The sequence below is a fragment of the Misgurnus anguillicaudatus genome, chromosome 9 (assembly GCF_027580225.2).
Source record: "Misgurnus anguillicaudatus chromosome 9, ASM2758022v2, whole genome shotgun sequence".
Lineage (NCBI taxonomy): Eukaryota > Metazoa > Chordata > Actinopteri > Cypriniformes > Cobitidae > Misgurnus > Misgurnus anguillicaudatus.
The window spans coordinates 14,417,842-14,439,037 of NC_073345.2; the positions used below are offsets into that span (position 1 = coordinate 14,417,842).

At 37.3% G+C, this 21,196-nt stretch overlaps 1 protein-coding gene across 1 annotated transcript in view; it reads left to right on the forward strand.

The window, feature by feature from the left end:
* Positions 1-20,345, forward strand: part of kctd16b (potassium channel tetramerization domain containing 16b) — a 90,926-nt gene extending 70,581 nt beyond the window's left edge. Inside the window, exon 2 of the mRNA XM_055179513.2 lies at positions 19,786-20,345. Within this exon, the coding sequence (XP_055035488.1) occupies positions 19,786-20,246 (461 nt within the window). The 3' untranslated portion in view covers positions 20,247-20,345. The remainder of the gene's footprint in view (positions 1-19,785) is intronic.
* The last annotated feature ends 851 nt before the right edge of the window (positions 20,346-21,196 follow it).

Sequence of the window (21,196 nt, forward strand, 5' to 3'; positions counted from 1 at the left end):
ATGAGACTAGGAAGTTTGTATTGAAAAATACGTTTAACCAACTAATCCCAAAATCCTTTTAGTGGATATATGAAGTTAATTGTGGATATTTAAGAAGTCAAAATTTGCAGGAGTCAGCAGATTAACCACAACTCATGTTTATCACTAGAGCTACGAATGTGCTACATTATGGTTAAAATATCTGTTAACAAGGTTTGACCCGAGAGGCAACCCTTCGATCTCTCTGATGAAGCCAACACGGAAGTGACTTAAACTGCAATTCATCAACTGGCTCCAAAAGGGAGTCAATCCCCATAGACCCCCATGTTAAAATGGCCAACTTCACAACAGAAAATAATGTTTACAGCCTGGTACAAAAAGTGATTTTGCCCTTTATAACAACTGTGAGGGGGGTGATTTTTTTGTAATTTATCTGTTTAAATTATTTAAAGCCTTAAAGGGGACATACCATGCAAATTTGACTTTTTCCATGTTTAAGTGCTAGAATTGAAGAGTTTTGTTGCAAAACGAGATAACCACCTTTTTTTTTTTAATTGTTCAGAAATCTTGTTTTTTGGTTGTGCATTCCAATTAATTTCAATTCAACTGCAGTTGGTTTGTTTTGATTTAAAACCTTCATAACTTAAAAATACAGCTAAGTAGCACCATAAAACAAAATAATAACATGATAACATAATAATAAACATGTTTTGAGAAAAATGTAAAAAAAATGGATTTATCTCGTTTTGCAACGAAACTCTTCAATTGGCTCCTCAGTGCTTTTATCAACCTAGAAAATGTGAATAAGATCAACCCAGTAATTTAGTTTTGGTAAACCATTATTTGCAAGCATGTGGAAAAAAATAGGTTATTATCCCCTTGTGGTGTCAGCAGGGGATAATACCGCCCTTAATCTGCACTATCCAACCACAGCACTGTTATTTAGTAAAGACATTAGCTCATTTGCAATTTAAAGGACACACCCAAAAACAGCAAATTTTTGCACACACCTACTGTACAAAGTCACAATTTTAACATTTTATCATAAATGATCTATATAATATTCTAAAACATCACATATGTACTCTGGGGACAACAAAGATTTATTTGGCATCTCAAAAAAAGTCTTGTGAAATGTCCCCTTTAAAGTTCTGCATAATTAGCATAATTAAGGCCGTGGCCACTTGAGTGACGAGTGAACTGCGGTCACTACTGTCGAGCTAGGCGGGCGTGGTTTCAGCAACCATCAACTTTAGCTTCACCCACGTCCCGCCTCTACCCATTTTCGGCTATCCGCGAGTGATGCACGTTGACGCGTGGCCAAGATGGTGACGGCAGGCACCGCCTACTATTGGCTTTAAACAAGCTCTTTAAAAAAACTTTGAGTGATGTCACAGATGCTATGTCCGTATTTTTACAGTCTATGATGTGAACTTTCATACCCACAGGAGAAAATACAGAGCACCTGACACAACTATAGTAAACTAATGTACATTATGATGGTTTAGGACTTTTGTACCTACTAGAAAGGAAGTAAGAGACTAGAGCTCTGGAAAACTTGAATATCCCTGAAATAAGACAAATGTTAAAAGGCACAGCCTCTGTTGAAACAGCAAAGAAGTTTACCATTCTGTTGGAATTAACCTCCCATAAGGCCATTTGGGAAGAATTGTGCCTGAGAAATGCGTTAAGACTACAAAAACAAAGTCATAAAGCTTTGCGGGCATGAGAAAATATGTCAGCGAAAGTGTAGCTTATGTGCTTTAGCTAGCAAAAACGTAATTGCCTTTTTGTAAATGGGGGCAGTTATCTTTCTCAAAGTCAGTATCGCCTTAAATACTCTCCCTTTGAGTATTAAGTGACTCTGCGTGATACATGTATATATACCTCATGAAATATGAAATTTATTTTCAAATTTAAGAAAGCCTTTCGTTTTAGTGGGACCATTTATTTGTTCAAAAAAGCACATTGCTCTTAAAATTAATTTCCCACTTGCATATTTTGAGAAATTCAGCAGTGCTTCTGTCAGTCTCCATTGATTTCCCCATGGTTTCTCAATCCAGGTTTTGAAAGTATTGCTAGGACTCTTTATAAATAAGCTCTAGGAACTGTGCAAGCTTCTTTAACAAATATAGAGAGCAGAAATTGGAAATAAACCTTCATTTACTGCACTAATTACTAGCTAATAGTCTTACAGTATTGGATAAAGTATTAATTTATAATGAGACTACTCACACAAATAAAGTAGATATAATGCCTGACAGCTGTTTTTGGGAAAACTCTGACAGAAAATTCGGAATTGTTTTCATGCAAATGAAATGATGCAAATAAAATCAGTGATGTCGTAAACGTTGTAAATCTCTTTAGTATTTCACTCGAATCCAAATAAACAGGTAAATTCACTACAGGATGCCAGAAGGCCTCTGGTTGAGCTTCCCGACTATCAAGAAACCAAGTCTGATTTTTTTCTGTAGATGTGATGGATGCAGTAAGCTTCACTTAAACGCTTTAACAAACCCCTACCTAAAGATAAGAGTCGTGGTTTGGTTGTGGTGAGGTTGGAGCCATGACAAGTTCATTTCTAATGCACCATATTGATCCAGCATTGATCAGCTCTTTACCAACCTCCACATCCAGGCCCTTCACTTCAGTTATCAAGCAAGCAAACAAGCAAGCGTGTCTTCTTCCACACTTTTAAGTCCAGTTAAGTGAAGTGGGAATGAGATCTCTGGGTTGCAATACTTTTCATCACGTTGTTTATCAGTAGACTCGAGCTGTCTCCAGGTGCAGCAATAAATGCAGCACCAACAGTTTCTGCCGGTGATTAGTAATATGTTTGTTCTTTGTATAGTAAGCAGTAGTTGTGCACACGACTGAAGAGTCAGAGAGACAGCGGTGTGTTGTACAGTATCCAACAACAGTAGATGAAAACTCTTAAACAATCCATACAGGGACATTGTGCAAATAAATTATTACTCTTTCTCTGTATGTTTGCTGCCCTCTAAACTGCTTTTGTGGTTTTAAACAGGTCATTCTGTATTATTTAGTATTTAAACATTTTCTGGAAAGCACTGACATTAACATAGACATTGACATTTTCACGCCCCATCATGACGCTGTGATTGGTTGCTTTACATTTCAGTCTGATGGCCTCTTGGATGGATGTCTGGCAGACAAAGCTGCTATGTAGTCCAGACCTTCTGCCATCGGTCTGAAGGTCTGGCTATGGGAGACTACACAGACTGATGGCAGAAGGTCTGGGAACCATGGATGCTTTGAATGGCCAAGGACCACCCAAGAGGCCATATGACTGATAGGTATAGCAACCAATCACGTTTCAATGCGGAAAAATGTGGAGATCCGTGACAATGCCACGGAAAAATAAGCAAAAATTTCTGTGACTATCCCACGGAACTTTGTGAGATCACGTTGCTAGAATTCATAAAAACGTCACCATATACTTGCATTTGTCACTTTTGGCAAATGTTAATTTTATGTTTTCAAATCACAAATATTTGAATGTGGGTGTGAGTGGCAGCTAAAAATAACGTTATTTTGTGTATTTGGTATAATAAAATGTGTTTGTGTGGTTAAAAAACACATTATTTTCCACATAGCGTACAATTTTATAGCTCCAGGTTTCCCTTGCTTCCTGAAACACACTAATTTTGTAAAGAACTTATCGATTTGAAAAGCTCTGTGTTCCTGATTGGTCAGCTAATCTGTATGTTGTGATTGGCCTGAATACCTCTGACGTCAGCCGGAAATGTGACGCTCCTCACCATGTTTGAAAGATTCGCTCACAATGCAATGCTAAAGTCCGAAGCAAGAGGAATTATGATAATGACGGTCTTGTCTACATCACCAATCCCAGGAAGTAAACTGTTGCCTACAATCTGTGTATTTGTTGTAGTCCAAAAAAAGAGATTTATGTTGGAGACCATAACTTGCGTCATCGTTTACGGGGTATGTAGCTTTTGCATATTGTTAACATGTACTAATACACACTTACACACCAAAGGAAACGTAAAATCGTGAGTTGGATAATTGGTGCTCTTTAAGTTTCTGGCCCACGGTTATGCAAGCAGTAATTAAATGAAGAAGATTTGGTTTTGATGCAATGCTAGGCTCCCATTGCATGATTGGTTGCAAACCTTGCTGATTATTGAACTGCGTTAAAAAATATTAAAACAATGATCATGCTCCGGCCCCAATTTTTAAAACAGCGAAAATTGTGGCAAATTCCAAAATCAATAACCTATGGTCAGTCCCAATAATAGTTCTATATTTTATATTGATTTCTTCTGTATTTCTTTAAATGACAAATATTTTTTGAAAAATAATTATTTTTTAAATTTTATCAATGGGAAATTTAAAGCAAATAGAGATAAGAGTTGATCTTGATCATCACACACTTAGTGATGATTTGATTAAAAAAATCCTTCTGAAACAAAGAAGACATTGGTGCACGGGGTAATATGAAACTATTTGACATACTTATTAAACAGAATGTGATTCATGATGCAAACTTATGAAATTGCTGTTTTAAAAGAAATCTCTTTAGCTCAGCTTTAAGACAAAATGGTTTTAGAATAAAGTACACGGAAAGCCTTTAAAGACCTTTCTTTATAGGACCATGTGAAACATGTGCATAACCAATCTTTATTCTGCAATCAGGTGTATTACATAGTCATTTGAAGTAAGCAGGAAATTGAATAAAACAGAAGTGTGGGGCTTGATTTTTTTCTTTGACTGTATCATGAAAAGTGGCGTTATCCAGAAAGGATAGCAAGTGGTTAAAAATTAGAATGGCATGATAACTTGAGGCAAAAAGTAATTTCACAGGCAAAGCAACTTTTTACAACTTTTTATGAAGAATTATTGGTTACAATAAAAGTCTAAAACACTTTTTTTCAAATTTTTTTAAACTGTCTTTATATCCCAATACATAAGTAAAATGTAAGTACTCTGAAAAAGAGAGTTTAAAAATCGAGTGTCTGTAGACCTCTCACACAGCTCATTTTTCCATTCACTCCTCCCTTCTGGGTTTCTTCCACGCCCCCGAAACACATGAACGCAAATTTACCTCAGACGAGCGGAGAGAAAGGAGCGCGGTGCATGTAGTAACAGCATGTCAGAATCACATGTAATAATACACCTAACTTTATCACTATGAATATAAACAAATAGGATGGCTTTTAGTACTCACTATTAAGCCAGCATATCAATACTGGTAAAGTTTAAAATACATTTTGTTTGATTCGGTAACAAACAAGCTAGTTAGATTTATAAGACAAAGTTAAAAAACAGATTGCATTGATACACGTTTTTTCATTACCATCAGTTACACTGTGATGAAGGTGAATTTCGTGGAAGATTCATAACATAAACGGTGTTTTGCATGTAAGATTTTCTGTGATGAAAGCATTGTTGACTCTGATGAGGACTACACTCCGGAGACATTACCGCTACCGCATCGTCGACTCGAGGAAAAAACACGTGATATTTACTCTCGTTTGATTTTTTCGTTTATTCCTTTTTTTGCCTCGTTTGCCTTCGCTGACTACATATGCAGGTACTGTGAGTTTTGAATGCTCTTTCTCTGCCGTACTTTTGCTCTTCCTAGAGTGCCTCGTGCACGTTCAAATCAATCTGGTGTGCGCATGTGTGGGCAGATCCTGTAGCAACGGGTGGTAGCCATGGTTGCCAGAGAGAGTGATAGTCGTGCAAGCCAATTATTTGTCTCGTCTCGAATGGAAATAATTAGCTGTGTTTAAAACAGTCGTGAGAGGTCTACAGACACTCGAGTTTTATACTCTCTTTTTCAGAGTACTTACATTTTACTTATGTATTGGTATATAAAGACAGTTTAAACAAATTTGGAAAAAAGTTTTGTTGACAATTCCTGCCTATCCTGCCTTTAATGCATTACACTGTAAAGCGTGAAAATTGGATTACAATTTTAGATTTTATAAATGTATAAAATAAATGCTGAAATGAGCATAATAAATGCTGTAGAAAAAACATGCATTCATAAATCAAGCCTAATAGGAGCAGAAGCTCATATTAAGGAAGTCAATTTCAGTTTCAAAATGACTTCAAGTACAATCAGTCCAGGTTTTAATGACACAAAAACAATAATTCAAAACTATAAAGCCATGAAAGAAAGTATGGTAAGTGGGAAATATGTGGTTGATTTCATAGCCAGAAATAGATGAGCCTAATTAAGAGAACTCCATCACTACAGCGGGAACGCAGCAGGTCTGGCAGACAGCTGGCATATTGCTCAGCAGTTGAACGCAGTCTTGCTTAAACTGGGCATGAAGAGAGTCTTGATGCTCAGTAGGGATAAAATAAGACACATGAATGAGCACACTGACACACGAACACATTCTGGCACATCAAGACTAGCTAACTTGGGATTATCAGAGACGCCTGATGCAAGAATGCTCGAAACGTTATTCATGAATATCAGACATTTTTCATGCTCTGACTCACAGACATAACATTGGAAATACTCATTATATACAGCACACGCTTATTTAAACGGGTAATTGAGATCTAATGTACTGTACAGGCAAAGTGAAATCTATATGACAGCATGATAAAGCAGATTTTACATTTACATGTATGCATTTGGCAGACACTTTAATCCAAAACAACTGACAGTGCATTACAGATATACAGTACTGTGCAAAAGTCTTAGGCCACCACCACCAGACTTGTTTTTTTAGAAGTTTTAATGTCCATCCATATTTATTTTTCAATTTATTTAATTAAGATACAAATGGCAGATACAAATAATTCTGGCATGGTGGCCTAAGACTTTTGCACAGTACTGTACATTTAGCCAACGTGTGTTCCCTGGGTTCAAACCCACCATGACTTTTTGCATTGCTAACACAATGCTCTACCACTGAGCTATACAGGAGCACAGTTATTTTTTACCCGTAAGAAAAATACACTTTTTATGTGTTACACCTTTGATATCACTTAAATAGCAGGGAGACCTAAAGGAGCTCTACGTAGGTATTTAAATGTACTAAATAAAAAAATACTATAATATATTTGTAGGTATAGGAAACATGCTTAGTTCACGTTTCTGTTTCTCTGAAAACCAATGCTATAGTCAGTTATTGCCGTTTCGAAATGCGCCTTCTGTGTGGTGTCAGCTTTGGTCTGTGTGATTCTGCCCACTGCCAATTTACCCAAAAGTGTATTTCGCTTGCTTAAATGAGGCTGGATTGGACTATAAATGCAACCTCTGGTGGATGCCACCTTCGAAATGAGCTGTAGATTGAGTTAAATAAAGCCACACGAACGGGTTTGTAATTTGCTGACAACAAAAAACATTGCAAACGTGAAAATCAGCAGATAAGCGTATGCTTTAGTTCTGTTGTTGCGCTCCTGTTTGTGTCTGGCAACCCGAGAGGGGGTCAGGGGAAAACCGTCTCCAATATTTAACATTTAGACTGCGGTATCAAGTTCAATCACTAGAAGTCAATGTTACACACAGCTCCTTTAAGTAATATCAGTGGGTCCAGGTTTGACTAGTTTGCATGGTCCATTTAGCTCCTACTTGGAATTTCCATTAGTTGAATGGAAGTCTTCATTGATGTCCAATGCAAAAATGTTCAAAAGACCTTTTTTAAGTGTTTTCAAAGTGAAAAATGGAGTGTGAGGTCTCAGACATATATACTGTAGGCAACTTTGGTCTGTTGTATTGCCATGATCTTGGACCGTGGACCTATAAAAAAAACGCATCCCCCCAATTACTTGGTGGCATGCCTAAAGGGACACTCCACTTTTTTGAAAATATGCTCATTTTCCAGCTCCCCTAGAGTTAAACATTTGATTTTTACCATTTTGGAATCCATTCTGCTGATCTACGGGTCTGGCGCTACCACTTTTAGCATAGCTTAGCATAATCCATTGAATCTGATTAGACCATTAGCATCACGCTAAAAAATGACCAAAGAGTTTTGATATTTTTTCTATTTAAAACTTGACTCTTCTATCATGTACTAAGACCAACAGAAAATTAAAAGTTGCGATTTTTTTAGGCAGATATAGATAGGAACTATACTCTCATTCTGGCGTAATAATCAAGAACTTCGCTGCCATAACATGGCTGCAGGTGGAGCAATGTAATTACGCAGCACTTGAAAATAGTCCCCTTGGTAACTTTCAATAGCAGGGGACTATTTTCGGGCCATATCTGCGTAGAAATCCACAACTTTTAATTTTCCATCGGTCTTAGTAGACAATGTATCTACAGAAGGGTCAAGTTTTAAATAGGAAAAATATAGAAACTCTTTGGTTATTTTTGAGCGCAATGCTAATGGTCTAATCAGATTCAATGCTAAGCTATGCTAAAAGTGGTACGCGAGACCCGGAGATTAGTTGAATGGATTCCAAAATGGTTAAAATCAAATGTTTAACTCTAGGGGAGCTGGAAAATGAGCATATTTAACATATGATTTAGTATTCAGTAATATAGTAATAATTAAAAAAAAGGACTGTATGTATGTCTATGGAGGGTCTGTGGGTTCTTGCGATGCTACCAGCCATTTAACATTGCTAGCATGTCATGGCATCATTTTCCATAGTGATTAGTCAAATGAAATGGCTCAGCTGATTGCATTTCTTCTTTAGGGGGCGGGGTTCAGCACCAGCCAAGCAACTGCCATTGAGATAAATGGGAATCAAATACAGTAGCTCTCTCCAAGTATTATAGACCTCTTTGGATGCGACAGATCTTCAATCTCTGGCCAGAATAAACTCCTCTTTGCGGCGGATCAGAAGCCGAAGTCTGTCTTAACACATTTATTGCTAATAGCTCCTCCTAAAACCCCAAACTCACAGAATGAGATCTGTTCCAGGAGATCAGGCACCTGATTCATTAAAAATTCGTGAATCTGTAATGTGACACCACCAAGCAAAACTAATGCCAGTGAGAGCAACTTTTGGCTCGCATGGCAGCGCTAACGTTTATCTTTCCGTGGCATTTTCTCTGCTTGGCCATGGTATATGACAAGAATCGATAGGGGGCCAATAGCTCAGACACCTCCACCAGCTGTGTGATGTATTGATACGAGTAAAGACGAATGAGCATGCCGCTGGGCGGACAGATCGGGTCGGTCTGTGTTGAAACAGCGAATTGATCGGGTCTTGGCGGTGGGCTCACGTAGGGCGGCAGGCTGTGACAGGGGTTACGCCCCTGTCAGCTGTTGTTGAGAAGGCTTCTGCCTTCACAGACAGGCTATAAATGTTGAGGTAATTGCGGAAGCTCAGTAGTCAATAGCGTCCAGACAGACTTGCTATTTAGATGTGGCATGCATTGTCTGATTCATTCGATGGTTGCTTGATCGGACTGCTGCCACAAATTAACTTTGAAAACGTTGTGCTTTCTTTGTTAAAGAACATCCCAAAACACACTCTTAGAATGAATGTGTTAAAAACAACACATTATTGTTGATTCTGGAACAACAAACTAAATGCGTTGTCCCAGAATCCACCCATCTCTGTGTTATTAATGAAACAACACAGTTTGTGTTACTTTTAACACAACTTGTGTTATATTTTAACACAAAATCAACACAAAATGACACATAATGTGTTAAAATTACACATAATGGATCTAAGTGCATTGTCTAAAGCGCACAGTCTAAATGGGCGTGTCTGATGCCACTTTTGCTAATTTAACGACGGGAAAATGGTTTGTGCCCCGAGCACATGGTCGAAAAGGGTTGTTCATATTTCCTAATGAGTAATGGGTGTGTTTTGGGCGTAATGTGCAATAAACCAATGAGAGTCTTATCTCTCATCCCCTTTAAAAGCCAGTTGCGCTGGCGCTATGTCTAATGCCTATTTAGATGACGGACTTTGTTAAGAATAATGTTAAAAAAATTGTTTTCATTTTTATCGAAATTTTTATTTTTTGGATTAAAACCTTTAAAAGACGTTTTCTTTCAGTCATAGAAGTACAAATAGCAGGATTTTAATTGCTGTAAATATGCAAGAAAATGTTTGTACTCTAAAAATACAAACAAGAGATAAAGAATTTACAAACGCCGAAGCGTTTCAGCAGTCGAACAGCACCATGGGATTTTTACAAAGCATTACTTAAAATGTTTTTCATGTCACCATATCCACAGAGTCATCATATACAATAAATCCATAGGGTAGCATTTAAAAACATTTAAAAAAGATGCATTTGTTTAAAGCAAAGCATGTATTTACTTACCAGGCTACAGGTGAAGCAGCTCCTTACGCCTTCTAACGTCTCATAATCGGTCCTCATTTATGTCCAAGAGACTCAATAATAATCTTTACATTCAATCCTTTAATCTTTCATATTTAAAAGCTTTGTGTGCTGCTGCGCATCCATGTATGTGATAAGCAAACCCGCGTTGTTGTCTTGTTTATATAGGCTCATAATTTACAGCGCTCTTTAAATAACAAAAACATATTGCGCCATTGACTTTATACTTTAGAGCAGGTTTTAATTGGTCAATGGCGTAGTCTATTTTAGTTGCCTCAAAATAGCAACGCGCCAACAATGCGCCTGAACACACCTCGTTTTCAGACCAGAACACCCGTGGGCGCAAAAGTGAGCGCAAATGCATTTGCTATTTATACAACGTGGCGCTAAACTTGAAAATGATAATTGGTCAGGGTTGAAACTAGCAAAAGACACTTGCGTCGCGCATTGCGGTGCATTGCGCCAGGTGTATGATAGAGCCCAATGTGTTAAAAGCTTAACGCACAAAGATGTGTAAAAAATTAACACATGCTTTCTAAGGGGCCGTGCACACTAAAGCTTTTACACCCACAGCCGGCGCATGTTTTCAATTGTCTCCAATGGAAGCTCAGTGTTTTTCAAATAAGCTAGCGATTTTCTTCCGCGCTGAAACCCGGCGCTCTGCGTTTTTTCTGCGCTCAGCGCTGAGCGCAGAGAGTTGAAAAATATTCAACTTTGGGTAAAAATCATCCCTCGTCAAAGTCAGTTTTCACACGGACGTCCAATCATAGTGGAGGGGGGGCGGGACATTACCACAGCAACCAACTGGAGTTAGCACAAAGGTCATGGGTTTGAACCCAAAGAACACACATGCTTTAAAAAAATAATGCACTTTGGATAAATTTGGCCAAATGCATAAATGTCAAATTTTACTGCTATAGGTCAGATGCTATACATTACAGTCCTTCCAGAAAAACCCAGTTTTTTGTGATTGTTGCAAACAAAACTCCTCGATCTTGCGGCACGTTTTCTTAAAAAATGTGATGGAATATGCGGGATATTTATGCAATTTTATGCGATGAAATTGAAGGAACTTGCCAAAATTGCGAGAACTTATTGATGTTCACGTCATATAATTATGTCACTTCCTAACATTCCCATGACAACAGGGGACATGGTGCGCATGTAAGAAGTAAATGCAACATTTTTCAACTTTCTGCTAAGATATATATGACTTTTTGCTACGAAAATGCAGGGATTATGTAATCATGCAAGCTCCGCATATTTTGCGAGCAGAAATCTGCAATTTATGTGAAAAAAGTGTGGCCCCAGAATAAATGTGTGGACTTTGGCTGGCTGATTATGCATTGAATCATGCGATCGCATAATCACGTTTATCTGGAGGGACTGATATTTGAGCATGCGTAGTGCATTAGGCATATAAGTAGGGCTAGGTATCCATTCAGATGTTCCAGATCGATTTGATTTCGATTCTCCATTCGATTTTTGATTCCAATTCTCGGATCGATTTTTATACTCGATTTTCGATTCAACTCAAATATAGATTTAATATAGATTTAATACAAATACTAAATTTATTAAAAAAAAGAACAGTGAACATAAATTTACAAGTAAGTAATTAATAAAAAGAAATTAAGAGCCACAAACCTGTATATTAAACTCTTTTATTTTAGGTACACTTGGGTATATTAAAACAGGACCCATTTCTAATTTTCAAATGCATAAAATTATGTTAAATACAACACAATTTTGATGCAAGATGAAAAATGTATATGGAAAAAAGTCAGAACAGTCGCATTCCTTGAAAAAAATAAATATGAAAAAAAAAAACGATTCATGGCCTTTAAGAATCGATTTTGACTCGAACCACGTAAAAAAAACGATTTATCAAAAATTCTTTTTTTTTTGCCCAGCCCTACAAATAAGTCTAATAAGAATCCAATTTCATGTATGTTTATGTTTAAATATTACATGTTAAAACTAGAACTAATTTTAGATTTTAATCTTACATTTAGATTTTGAATGTTTTACAAAATTTAAGACGTACATTTAGATAGCATGCACATTTATATACATGTACATGCACTTTATTACACCTTTCCAATATTAGGTTGGACCACCCAAAACTGTTTTTTTTTCTGTGTCATCAATTCAATAGGTGTTGGAAATATGCTTCAGAGATTTTCGTCCATATTGACATGACAGCATGATGCAGTTTCTGCAGATTTGCCAGCTGCATTCTCAGCGACACCTGGTTTGTTCTTCTGCTGGAGAGATAAGGCTTGACATGTTGTGTGTTGTGTTCAGATATCAGCTGTAATGAGTTGTTTCTTGAGTGGACTTTCTTTCAGTTTCTTCCTCATTCTGATGGAATTTGGTGTAAACTTCAGCACGTCTATTTGCTATTTCCTATCACGTGATTGGCTGATATTTGCATTACTGAACAACTGAACAGGTGCACCTAATAAAGTGGCTGGTGAGTGTGTATTATATTTTGTAGTATGAATGTTTTTTATCAGGTTGACGGCATATAAAACAAATGAATGTGTTGTAAGAGGATGCACAGGCATGGCTTTAATTAGCCGCAGACATCTCCGGCACACTTCATATGCGCCGAAGCAGGCGGTAGAGGCTAAGTGCACAGAATGCGGGGATAGCAGAGCACTCTTAAAGAATACAATTATCACTTAAGTGCTTTTCACACGAGTGCAGCTATCAAGGGCTCTTCTTACCATTCCTGATTATGCAAGTCTGGGGATAGAAAGACGACAAGGGGAGAGACGCAGATGACACAGCCGCTGTTCATCTGTTTGTTGGTAACACTTTATTTTACAGTGTCTTTGGTACCCAAGTTACTAACATTTAATTATGCATAATTACATGCAACCAGGGGTGCTGTAAAGGGGGGGTAAACAATGACAATTCTCGGTGCCCACGAGTAAGAGGGGGCCCAGAGAAGCCCCCAAAATTGTGGTGCTAAAAAATATTTAATAGTAAAAATTATTAACTTTAAATTATTCTATTTGCTGTTTCCTGGTTTCAAAAAATGTATTTGTTTAGGAAACACAAACGTCTGTGGGCCCCTTTCCCCCCTCTCAATTGTCATAAAATGGCTCAGTCCGCCCAAATTGTATAATCCAGGCAACACAGCTTGACTTCACTTATAGTGCCGGCAGAATATCAAACTTGACTGATAAGGAAGTGAAAATGCCTAAAAAATCTGGAAGTCAAAAACGGAAAGAGAAAAAAATAAGAAGTGAAAGAGGCAAAGGGTCGACATTATGTTACCAAGGTGGGTTTATGGCTCAGTCCGCCCAAATTGTATAATCCAGGCAACACAGCTTGACTTCACTTATAGTGCCGGCAGAATATCAACTTGACTGATAAGGAAGTGAAAATGCCTAAAAAATCTGGAAGTCAAAAACGGAAAGAGAAAAAAATAAGAAGTGAAAGAGGCAAAGGGTCGACATTATGTTACCAAGGTGGGTTTGTAAGTAGGCCTAAATTGTTTATGGCACATAAACCATTTTTCCCGTCGTTAAATTAGCAAAAGTGGGTTCGGACATGGCTGTTTAGACCGTGCACTTTAGACAATGCGCTTTTATAATTAAAATAGGGCCCTATAAGTTTTTAATGCTAAAAAATTTTCACTCCCATTTGCACTTTTTTCTAATTGCGCACATATTCTAATTTGTCCTGTTTTTAATCTGGCCCTATGTGTATTAAATAATATAAAATAAATTAATACTATAATAGTATTATGTTGGAAATATAGCACTTGTTATTTTGTAAGCATGTAATTACACTCAAGGTTTAAGGGCTTGTGAGGTTTAGCTTACCCCACTTCAAAAACAAAATTACCGCCGACCCTCTTATTCACAGGATGATTTTAAATGCATGACATTTGTCAACACTGCTTTGGTGCATCCTGTTAATTCCATGTGGACAGAAAATTGGCCACTGACTGGTTTAGCTATGTTGCCAAGTCAGGGCCCATTTTTCAAAACACCAATTATGAGGGCTCGACTCATCAATCAAAGGGCCCTTTTATACCAAGTGACAAATGAATTCCATTTTTGTCACATAAGCAAGTTCCAGTCATTTCTGCCAGTCCTCTTCTGTCCCTGCAGTATAGAAATATGGACTATAAGATGTGAAGTGTGATAAGATTTGATGATGTACTGTAAAATAAGTATTTTAGCTTTTTCTCTGAAAACTTTTAATATTTAGTTGACAGGTTACCATATGTTTAATATGATGATCTTACTGGCTGTGATTTATTAATGATCAGATGTGCTTATAAACATGTCAAGCAATATGTTCATGGTTTTATTTCCATCACAAGTTACTTACCCCCCTGCTTTATGATACTAACAAGTAGTAACACTTTAAAACATATAAAACCACATCATGGTTTACATTTGTGACCCTGTCTTTAAAATCCAGGCTAAAGTCAGCATCAAAGTTTGATTTCAGTCTTTGACATAATCTACTCAGTCAATATTAAAGAGATCATGAATATATTCACAGAATGTTTTTTACATTATGTAGGTTGATTTTATGTAGAAAACAATAAATACCCTAAAAATGACATTTTATTAGTACTGTATGTGGTCTGATGAAGAGCCTGCGTGCTCGAAACATAACCTTGATGCCATGCACTAGTTTTAAACAATAAATATTTTTGATACTTTTGGAGCTTTGGTGTTGCCGACTTTGCATTGCTATACTATTAGTACTATATGTGCATTCCCTGGGGCTCAAACCTTTTGCACTGCTCATGCAATGCTCACTAAACTACAGGAATACACAGTTTATGTACAAACATAAACACTTCTAAAAATTTCACTCTTTTTTAATATTTTTTTTTCTGAAGAAAAGGTATGTGGCACTTGCCTGAACAAAAAGATAAATTGATACAAGGATATTCTGTGTGGTTGCCAGAGTGTTGCTAAGATTGATGCATACTGACCGATGTTAAAAGAGCCCAACACCTGGTTCCCATTGCACATAAGCAAAACTGCTGAGTGACTGTAAGTTTTCACACTGCTGTGTCTTTACTGTGTGACAGCAGCACAGAAAAAAAGCACAGAAAATAAAGCTTTATAGTCAAAATTAATAAAAATATATAACTGGCGTATAAAGATAAAAACTTTTGAAGGGGACATTTCACAAAACTTTTTTAAGATGTCAAAGAAACCCATAGTTGGATAGGGCAAATTAAGGAGCGATATTATCCCCTTCTGACATCACAAGAGGACACACATTTCAATGACCGATTTTTCACATGCTTTCAGAGAATGGTTAACCAAAACTAAGTTACTGGGTTGATCTTTTCTAGGTTCATTATGGCAGTTAAACATTGAAAAATTCAGATTTTCATGATATGTCCCCTTTAACTCATTCCCTGCCAACCTTTTTTAAATAAGTTGCCTGCCAGCATTTTTTTATGATTTTCACAAAAGTTTCACAAAATGCCTACCTGGAAAAATTTCTTCTATAAATAAACAAACATACAAATATATCAAATAAAAGAACAGATCCTCTGCTTTTAAACCAACAAAGTAATAAAATGGGCAAAAAACGTTCCATCCTATCCTATTAGTTCTCTTTTTATAACCTCTTAAATATGGGAAGGTTTTTTCAAAAATACAAAATTTTGAGCAAAAATCTGAAATAATTGCATTTTTGTAAAAGAATTTTGTTAGAGATCAGATTCAGAACTATTATCAAAACATACACAGAGTTTAAAATGTTTTTAAAATAGTTTTTGCTTCAGTTTTTTATAAAGTGCGCCACCTAGTTAATAATAGCAGAATTACAGGTTGCCATAAAAACTCGTCAGGAAAGCGTCATTGTCAGGGCAATGTTTTCTCTTAATTGACGAGATAACTCGTCAATGGTGGAGCAAGAGTTAATCGTTACGACAGCCGAAGCTTGAACTGCACCTACCAAACTTCATTTTTGTTAATGAATCATAATAAAATACTGTATACGTTCATAGAGCTCCAAGGCTCATATACTTTTTCAGTCTTGTGGCATCCAATGCTGCTTTTTCAAAAAAAAAAAAAAAAAAACACCATGGACCCCCAAACAGGCCCGGGTTGGCCATAGGGAGACTGAAAAAATTCCTGGTGGGCTGGTCTGTTTTTTTTTGTCCACGAGGGCCGGTGTTGTCATGGCACTGGGTTGAAGCTTGCTGTAGGCTGCCAGCACTTATCCAGCCTCACTCGCTTAATTTGCAGGTGGGAGATATAGATATTTTTTTATCTATAATATATTTGTTCTTTTTTTGACACAAAGTAGTAAGTATCTTAGTAATAAAACTTAAAATAAGGATTTGTATTTTTCCATCTGTTTCCCCTAATCAATCTTGCTTGTTTATTGTATATCAGGGGTTTCCAAAAAATGTAATACCCACCATTTTTTAAAAATAGAAATATTGGGGAAAACACAAACATATTTGTTCCCTTTCAGTAGTTTTTGAATAAGTTTAAAGGAATAATATTAAAATACTTTATGGTAGGGCTGCGCAATTATGGCAAAAATCATAATTGTTTATTTGTATTGAAGTGGAAATGATATATTTAAAAAATATAATGAATTGCAAGGCTGTATAGAGAACAGTTCACTATTGCAGACTTATATATTACCGAGGATTTAATGATATTATTTTAATACAGTCAGTCATGAACTAAGACATAAAGACATGGCCATTAGGATTTTAAGCCTGCACTCTTAAAAATGTTTCTTTGGGGAACCAAAAATGTTTTTTTTAATGGTATCACTATGAAAAACACTGGTAACACAGGAGTGTGTTTTATTAAAAATCACAAGAAATATAGTTTAGATTAGCATGTATAATTCATGTCAGTAGCACAAAAAGTACAGTTATGAAACCTTCCATTACATAACTTTAATATCTAGGTTTAGGGCTTTGTTCAAATTAGAAACCTTATTTTTAAGCAATGCTAGCACTGCTTGTTAAATCAGCATCTATATGCAACACATCCTGAACATCACTTACATGTACAGTACAGTAACTGTGATATATGTACCATTATTGGTACATATATCACAGTGTTGTATTTCAGGGTATTTCAAATGGTTTAATTTGTTGACTTTGTTATAATTGAGTTACAGTAACAATACATACAAAACATAATGTAGACTACAGCATCCTGCCACAGTCTAAAACATTTTTGGGGTTATTTTAAAACCAGCATCGAGTCAAAAAGGGATCAACCTGTTGGGTTCTAATTTACTCTATGCAAAGTTGTTTCAATCCAAAATGCTGGGTTGCTTTAACCCATTGTTGGGTCAAATATAAACATTTTCTAGGTTAATTTAACCTTATGGTTGGGTTTGTCTCTTTTTGACACAACGCTAGGTTGAAAATAATCCAACATTTTTTAAAATGCATGCTACTTATAACTATAACCATGTGTCATTCACTTCATTCAGTATTCATTTTTAAATACTTTTATTTAAGGATCTTTCTCACACTACTCGAATAATCAAACGCCATAAAAGTATCTTATTATGATTGGGTGTTTTTTGCAACACTGCACTTTTGCAACAAAGCACAGTTGTTTTATTGCAGAGTTTGGCAATTTCTTACACGGGCTGTTTTGCTGATGTGGGATCAATACTGCTGTTGCCAAGTTGTTCTTCTGCAGCAAATGAAGATCTCATACTGGCTCCTATAGCTTTGCATAATAATGCACTTTGTGTAATTTACTCTAATTAATTCTTAATGCACTCTGAATAACTTTTCATAATATATACTTAAAACAAAAACTATTGTTAATATATGCTTTGTGGTGCTACTATAAGAAACAAAAGGTGGCAGAGTTGTGTAAAGCTGGTAATAAAATGTGATTAAGAGTTTATTGCAGATACAAAGTTAAGCCTTTAACTTAAATTAAATTTGAATGGGAGTCATTAATTCAACATACTGCAAAAAGACCAGTGATTTACCAGATAAAGTTTTTAAACACTTGATTGAATTTCTTTTTTAACCTTTTTATCAAACTTGTTTTGCTGACAAATACAGTCAAACCAGAAAATGTCTATCTTAAATGAAAACTCAGTACTGTTTAATCTTGCAAGTTGACACATTACGAAGTTGCTCAGACAAAGCTGGACAATGCTCTCAGTGTGTAGAATTGTAATCTAAAGTATTACTATGCGTATACCTTATTTTTAAACCAAGGACATTTGGAGATATGGGGTTATATGTGCCATCCTATCCTTTTTTTAACACCAGAAGATAATCTATTGCAGTGCAATTGTATATTTTTGGATAATATATCTTTACTGCGGACACAACTGCACAATTACCTTCTGTTTAATTATTGCTATGTGGCCCTAACTTTGTGCATAAACATCCATATAGATGGCTAATGGGTTTGATCAAGTGCAGCCTCTCTCGCCGTGAATCATTTCTGACAACCCGGCTCTCATTTGCATAATTAAATGCAAATGGATTGAGGTTGCATAATTAAAAATCTGACATGGATCAGTGTTGTGAAATACAGCGAATCAGTGTGCTGGAGAATAACAGACGCAGTTCATCAGTGACAGGCCTTAGAAAACACAGGCCTGTGTAATTGACTTCATTTCCAAATACTCGTAGGTAATAAGGCTACATTTTCTCTGCCTCACACCCCTGACTGAAGAGCTTTGTAGTTGATTCAAGCATACTGTGTGTTTTTGTGCAATAAGTCTTATTGTACTGGTGCTAAGCTTATCACTGTTTAGTGCAGATTTTTATTACGCTGTATATGAAGACAACATGGAAATGCGTCCCTAGATGTCACTCGGACATTACCCTTTCAAAAAAGTACACCTTTGTACCTAAAGAGTTCATAATAGAGTTAGAGTTCATAATAAGGTAACAAAATCCTATTAGCGTAGGGGCTGTTTACATGTAATGCAAGTTTCACACAGTGATGTGGTTTACATCAGCTTGGTTAAAGACAGGCTAACTATTGCGGCATAAGTATGTTACCCACAGTTGAGGATTTAGCAAATTGGGGGGCCAATGCGAAGGTATCTATGGTATCTATGGGTCCCCATCCGATCTTTACCACCCAGACAGCAAGTGACTCTGAGCCTGATCTGCGCCGGATCCGCGTTGAAGTTGGCAGGTACGGCGCATCTCTGGCCTAGAGTTGTCTGCTCTCTGGGCATTCAGCATAGTGAGTTCATGACTTAACAATGGTATATCATAAGAATTTGTACATATTTTACAAGTTGGCCAATTCGTATTAATTCACACGACCACATCCGTAAGTTTTTGTACGATTTGCATTGACCCCTGTGACGTTGCGGTTAGGGGCGGGGATAAGAGTTAGGTTTTGTTGTTGTTCTTTTCATGAGACTCGTACGTTTTTGCACTGTTAACTTCATATGAATATATATGAATTAGCCAACAACATGTAGGACTGTTTTTTTGAGTTCAGGCTGGACTTACCTACAGGCCCAAAGTTCTAATCTGTTCTTCAGTCTCAGGTGAATTCCTCTCTTCTGTATTTCAGGTGGCCCTTCTCGTTGGTCTTCTCCACCTTGCGACTGTTGCTGTAAAGGTCACAAAGGCGATGGCGAAGGTGAGAGTGGGACGTCTTTCAATGAGCTCTCCACCTCCAGCTCTGAAAGCCACTCTGAGGCCAGCTCCCCGCAAGGTACCGTCATCCGTGGCCCGGTCAGCCGGCAGACGCACGTGCAGACGTTGGATCGGCCTCCGAAGAAAGGCCCCGTTCAGCATCTTCTCCAACAGCAGCAGTCTGAGCACCGCCGCAAGAGCGATCTTCTGCGAACACTCACCGCCAGCTCCCGGGACACGAGCACCAGCAAGAAGCGGCAGGCGAAGGAAAAGCTGACCGTGGAGGAGGAGCTGGAGAAGTGCATCCAGGACTTTCGCAAGATAAAGATTCCGGAGCAATTTCCCGAACGCAAGTACATGTGGCAGGCCGATCTTCTGCGAAAATACCGTCTTTGAAGGACGGAGACGTGGGGAGAGCATTTTTAAGACTAAATTTGAAGCTACAATGATGTACGTGTTGTAACTATCACTACCACTATTGCAACTATCAAAATACTACTGCCTCTGACTTTACTTTGATATCAATCTTGGTGAGTTACAATTGGTTAACAGTTTAGTTCTGGCTTAAACCAGCATGAACTGTTGCAGACTGGTTTATGCTGGCGATACTGGTTGAAACCAACATAGCCATGCTGTCCACAAACAAAATCTAGTAACAAAAATCGATCACAAATTAAACTAGTTAAGAAACTGGCGACCTGTTAAGCATCTTTTCAGCAGGGTGGACTGCAGATTCGCTGACAGTTTACTTGTAAGCACATGCAATTTTGTAGATTTCCAGAGCAATGTAAGCATTTTTCGCACAGCTACCTGCCCCTTCCTTTCGGGTTTCCCTTGTTGAGTTCAAATTTGTGTGCGATAGTGCGTTTGTTACAAGAGATCTTTCGACATAGCTATGTTAGTGACACTGAGATTGAGTTGAGGTGGCCAAGAGGTTGAACGATGAACATGTATCCAACTCATAAATAATTCATGCACTCCCAACTGTGCCCTTTCTAAGAATAGCCACTGCCCTGGCACATGGGAGAGAGGGTTTCCATTTCAACACTTACAGAAGCACAGGAGACCACAAAGCCAAATCCGTTTCCCCCTTTTTGGATTTTGCATGCTCCATTAACGTATCTTACTGTAGCTAAGCTACAATCAGTGACCCTTTCAGATCCCTCAAGATCCAGTCATGGCTTAGAAAGGGGTTGCGGGTGGAAACTCAATAGCGTCACATTAAGCTTTTGAGACTTGACTTCCTGAAACATATTGATTAAAGCACATGATATTCCACAGGGGAGTGAGTGATGGCTTACGTTGGGAAAGAGTTTAAAGGTTGAGTATGGAATGTTTGGGAAAAT